This window comes from Acanthochromis polyacanthus, chromosome 1 (assembly GCF_021347895.1).
Source record: "Acanthochromis polyacanthus isolate Apoly-LR-REF ecotype Palm Island chromosome 1, KAUST_Apoly_ChrSc, whole genome shotgun sequence".
NCBI lineage: Eukaryota > Metazoa > Chordata > Actinopteri > Pomacentridae > Acanthochromis > Acanthochromis polyacanthus.
In genome coordinates, this window is record NC_067113.1 from 69,308,584 (window position 1) to 69,314,583 (window position 6,000).

The window sequence follows — 6,000 nt, forward strand, 5'->3', positions numbered from 1 at the left end:
AATTAATTAAATCAGCGTCACGAGTGTTTTTTTAAAGGAAACCAATAAAACCACTCGAGGCCAACAAAGGAGTTCTCAGAGGCTCCGGATTATTCGTGGGTTTGGTTCAGTTTTATTAAAGTGCTCTAATGGAATCTTCAGAGGACACAATAGCCAATCACAGGCCTTTATTAGCAGACTTTTCTAATTAGGCTCCTTAACGAGGACCCAGTGTTTAGAATGGAGCCGCTCAGATAACGAGGACGGGACGCCGCCGGACGGCAAACACAGCCGATAACACGGACGAGTGTGTGAGTGTGTGTGACATGATGAAGTGTGTGTTTGTCCTGAACATGATGTTAAAGTTTGAAAAGAGGAAGGAAAACCTACAGAGAATCTTTGAATTAAGTTTAATACGCTTCAAAAAATCAACACAACAGTTTGTAAAGTTTACACAACTTCTTATTAATGAATGAATAACGGCCCAAATGGGACATAAAATGGCAAGAAAATGATTTTAAAAAAGACACAAATGAACCAAAAATGATTGAAAAAGACACAAAATGACAAAAACAAGACCAACTGACACAAATGAGACACAAAACCACAAAAACGAGACCAGCTGGTGGGCTTTTCTTCAGTCCTTCTTTCTTTCATCAGTAATTCTCCAGATTCAGGCTGTTGGATCTTTAAGAGTCACTAAATGAAGTTTAATACGCTTAAAATAATCAACACAACAGTTTGTAAAGTTTCTACAACTTCTAATTAATGAGTCCAACCAACAAATTGTCGGAGTTCAGGGACGAAGTTTTCCTCTACAGACTGACATGTTTTAATGATCAGATTTAATGTCTGAAAGGTTTGTTTAGTTTAGGAGGACGAGTTAAGTCCACTTAGATTAAAATATCCCAGATATTACTGTTACGTCAAACCAAATGTTAATGCTGTAAATCAGTAAATGAGGTTTAATAAAAAGGAGGAAACACGTCTCTGGATCAGTTCTAGAGTTTAAAAATGAAAGAAAATGAAATACAGCAATTAAAAAATAAAATGAGCTGAGAAAAAAGAAACAGCATTAATGACACAAAATAAAGGAAACTGTGAGAAAGAAAAGAGATTTTAACTGAAGAAAACAGAAAATGTTTTAAACCTACAAGTTTACAACAGAAAATGTAAAAACCAGAAAATCTTCAGATTTCTGACGGTCCTTGAACTAAACATCTGAGACATGAAGTCCAGAAAATGAAGTGAATTAAAGTTTGTAAAAATCACTTCATTCTACAAAAATCAAACGTTATCAGCTGATTAGTTTTTTTAAAAGGACAATGTGCAGTAACACTAAAAAGAAGATTTAGCTGATTTCCATCTGCAGTCCTTTGAACAATAAAATACATAAAGATCAATAGAATCTGTTTCTGTTCCTCAGTAAAACTCTGAATGGATCTGAGCTTTCTGAACATTCAGCAGAACCAGGAGCAGAACCAGGATCAGAACCAGGAGCAGAACCAAGAGCAGAACCAGGATCAGAACCAAGAGCAGAACCAGGAGCAGAACCAGGAGCAGAACCAGGATCAGAACCAAGAGCAGAACCAGGAGCAGAACCAGGATCAGAACCAGGATCAGAACCAGGAGCAGAACCAGGATCAGAACCAGGAGCAGAACCAGGAGCAGACACAGGATCAGAACCAGGATCAGAACCAGGAGCAGACACAGGATCAGAACCAGGATCAGAACCAGGAGCAGACACAGGATCAGAACCAGGATCAGGACCAGGATCAGAACCAAGAGCAGAACCAGGATCAGAACCAGGAGCAGAACCAGGAGCAGAACCAGGATCAGAACCAGGAGCAGGACCAGGAGCAGGACCAGGAGCAGAACCAGGATCAGGACCAGGATCAGAACCAAGAGCAGAACCAGGAGCAGAACCAGGATCAGAACCAGGAGCAGAACCAGGATCAGAACCAAGAGCAGAACCAGGAGCAGAACCAGGATCAGAACCAGGATCAGAACCAGGATCAGAACCAGGAGCAGACACAGGATCAGAACCAAGAGCAGAACCAGGATCAGAACCAGGAGCAGACACAGGATCAGAACCAAGAGCAGAACCAGGAGCAGAACCAGGATCAGAACCAGGAGCAGGACCAGGAGCAGAACCAGGATCAGAACCAAGAGCAGAACCAGGAGCAGAACCAGGATCAGAACCAGGATCAGAACCAGGAGCAGAACCAGGATCAGAACCAAGAGCAGAACCAGGAGCAGAACCAGGATCAGAACCAGGATCAGAACCAGGAGCAGAACCAGGATCAGAACCAAGAGCAGAACCAGGAGCAGAACCAGGATCAGAACCAGGATCAGAACCAGGAGCAGAACCAGGATCAGAACCAGGAGCAGAACCAGGAGCAGACACAGGATCAGAACCAGGATCAGAACCAGGATCAGAACCAGGAGCAGACACAGGATCAGAACCAGGATCAGGACCAGGAGCAGAACCAGGATCAGAACCAGGAGCAGAACCAGGATCAGAACCAAGAGCAGAACCAGGAGCAGAACCAAGAGCAGAACCAGGAGCAGAACCAAGAGCAGAACCAGGAGCAGAACCAGGATCAGAACCAGGATCAGAACCAGGATCAGGACCAGGAGCAGAACCAGGATCAGAACCAGGAGCAGAACCAGGATCAGAACCAAGAGCAGAACCAGGAGCAGAACCAAGAGCAGAACCAGGATCAGAACCAGGATCAGAACCAGGAGCAGACACAGGATCAGAACCAGGATCAGGACCAGGAGCAGAACCAGGATCAGAACCAGGAGCAGAACCAGGATCAGAACCAAGAGCAGAACCAGGAGCAGAACCAAGAGCAGAACCAGGAGCAGAACCAGGATCAGAACCAGGATCAGAACCAGGAGCAGAACCAGGATCAGAACCAAGAGCAGAACCAGGAGCAGAACCAGGATCAGAACCAGGAGCAGAACCAGGATCAGAACCAAGAGCAGAACCAGGAGCAGAACCAGGATCAGAACCAGGAGCAGAACCAGGATCAGAACCAAGAGCAGAACCAGGAGCAGAACCAGGATCAGAACCAGGAGCAGAACCAGGAGCAGACACAGGATCAGAACCAGGATCAGAACCAGGAGCAGACACAGGATCAGAACCAGGATCAGGACCAGGATCAGAACCAAGAGCAGAACCAGGATCAGAACCAGGAGCAGAACCAGGAGCAGAACCAGGATCAGAACCAGGAGCAGGACCAGGAGCAGGACCAGGAGCAGAACCAGGATCAGGACCAGGATCAGAACCAGGAGCAGAACCAGGATCAGAACCAGGATCAGAACCAGGAGCAGACACAGGATCAGAACCAGGATCAGAACCAGGAGCAGACACAGGATCAGAACCAGGATCAGAACCAGGAGCAGAACCAGGATCAGGACCAGGATCAGAACCAGGAGCAGAACCAGGATCAGAACCAGGAGCAGAACCAGGATCAGAACCAGGATCAGAACCAGGATCAGAACCAGGAGCAGACACAGGATCAGAACCAGGATCAGAACCAGGATCAGAACCAGGAGCAGACACAGGATCAGAACCAAGAGCAGAACCAGGAGCAGAACCAGGAGAAGAACCAAGAGCAGGACCAGGAGCAGAACCAAGAGCAGAACCAGGATCAGAACCAAGAGCAGGACCAGGATCAGAACCAGGAGCAGACACAGGATCAGAACCAGGAGCAGACACAGGATCAGAACCAGGAGCAGAACCAGGAGCAGAACCAGGATCAGGACCAGGATCAGAACCAAGAGCAGGACCAGGATCAGAACCAGGAGCAGAACCAGGATCAGGACCAGGATCAGAACCAGGAGCAGAACCAGGAGCAGACACAGGATCAGAACCAAGAGCAGAACCAGGAGCAGAACCAGGATCAGGACCAGGAGCAGAACCAGGAGCAGAACCAGGATCAGAACCAGGAGCAGACACAGGATCAGAACCAAGAGCAGAACCAGGAGCAGAACCAGGATCAGAACCAGGATCAGAACCAGGATCAGAACCAGGAGCAGACACAGGATCAGAACCAAGAGCAGAACCAGGAGCAGAACCAGGAGCAGAACCAAGAGCAGAACCAGGAGCAGAACCAGGATCAGAACCAGGATCAGGACCAGGATCAGAACCAAGAGCAGAACCAGGATCAGAACCAGGAGCAGACACAGGATCAGAACCAGGATCAGAACCAAGAGCAGAACCAGGAGCAGAACCAGGATCAGGACCAGGATCAGAACCAGGATCAGAACCAGGATCAGAACCAGGAGCAGACACAGGATCAGAACCAAGAGCAGAACCAGGAGCAGAACCAGGAGCAGAACCAAGAGCAGAACCAGGAGCAGAACCAGGATCAGGACCAGGATCAGAACCAAGAGCAGAACCAGGATCAGAACCAAGAGCAGAACCAGGAGCAGAACCAGGATCAGAACCAGGATCAGAACCAGGAGCAGACACAGGATCAGAACCAAGAGCAGACACAGGAGCAGAACCAAGAGCAGAACCAGGATCAGAACCAGGATCAGAACCAGGAGCAGAACCAAGAGCAGACACAGGATCAGAACCAAGAGCAGAACCAGGATCAGAACCAGGATCAGAACCAGGATCGGAACCAGGAGCAGACACAGGATCAGAACCAGGATCAGAACCAGGAGCAGAACCAGGATCAGAACCAGGATCAGAACCAGGAGCAGACACAGGATCAGAACCAAGAGCAGACACAGGAGCAGAACCAAGAGCAGAACCAGGATCAGAACCAGGATCAGAACCAGGATCGGAACCAGGAGCAGACACAGGATCAGAACCAGGATCAGAACCAGGAGCAGAACCAGGATCAGAACCAGGAGCAGACACAGGAGCAGAACCAGGATCAGAACCAGGAGCAGAACCAGGATCAGAACCAGGAGCAGGACCAAGAGCAGAACCAGGATCAGAACCAGGATCAGAACCAGGAGCAGGACCAGGATCCGGATCCGGATCAGAACCAGGATCAGAACCAAGAGCAGACACAGGATCAGAACCAAGAGCAGACACAGGATCAGAACCAGGAGCAGAACCAAGAGCAGACACAGGAGCAGAACCAGGATCAGAACCAGGAGCAGAACCAAGAGCAGACACAGGATCAGAACCAGGATCAGAACCAGGATCAGAACCAGGAGCATAACCAGGATCAGAACCAGGATCAGAACCAGGAGCAGGACCAGGATCAGAACCAGGAGCAGACACAGGATCAGAACCAGGATCAGGATCAGTCTGAGACTAAATCTGCTTTCTGATCGTCTTCCTCTGAAACTCTGAACTCCTGATCTGAGGAACATCTGACCTCCATGTAGAACCAGTCAGTGTTTGTGGAAGCAGTTAGCAGTTAGCCATTAGCAGTTAGCCATTAGCTGTTAGCCATTAGCTGTTAGCATTAGCAGTTAGCCATTAGCAGTTAGCTGTTTGCCATTAGCAGTTAACCGTTAGCAGTTAGCCATTAGCTGTTAGCCATTAGCAGTTAACCGTTAGCAGTTAGCCATTAGCTGTTAGCCATTAGCAGTTAACCGTTAGCAGTTAGCCATTAGCTGTTAGCCATTAGCAGTGCCACTGTGATTCCGATGCTAATCTGCTCTCTTCTTCCATCTGTAGTCTCCTGGATTCAATTACTCCAGACGTCCTCTCTCTTCTCTTCTCTTCCTCCACCTTCCTTCATGTTTGGTCGTCTTTTATCTGGTCAAACAGCGACAGATGGACGGAGAGACGGAGGAAGAATGAAAGGAAAGGAAGCAGAAGGACGGTGAGACAAAGGAGACGGAAAGATGAAAAACTGATTTTTAAAAAAACTGATTTAACGGAGAAAAGAGCTGCTGGTTCAGATGAGCTTCTGTAGACGAAAACCTGCAGTGAATAGAAAAAAATCAACAAAATGCCTCAATTTATCAGAGAAAAACATGGGAAAACTGAGAAAAAATGTTGGATTTTCAAGCTTCAGACAGAATTCCATCAGAAAAATCAAC

General features: G+C 47.7%; 1 protein-coding gene across 1 annotated transcript in view; it reads left to right on the forward strand.

Annotated features, from left to right (window-relative positions):
• The window catches only part of LOC110971075 (aryl hydrocarbon receptor nuclear translocator-like), a 124,062-nt gene extending 118,263 nt beyond the window's left edge, over positions 1 to 5,799 (forward strand). The window contains exon 5 of the mRNA XM_051951809.1: positions 5,633 to 5,799. Coding sequence (XP_051807769.1) covers positions 5,633 to 5,784 — 152 coding nt within the window. The 3' untranslated portion in view covers positions 5,785 to 5,799. The remainder of the gene's footprint in view (positions 1 to 5,632) is intronic.
• Positions 5,800 to 6,000: the final 201 nt, after the last annotated feature.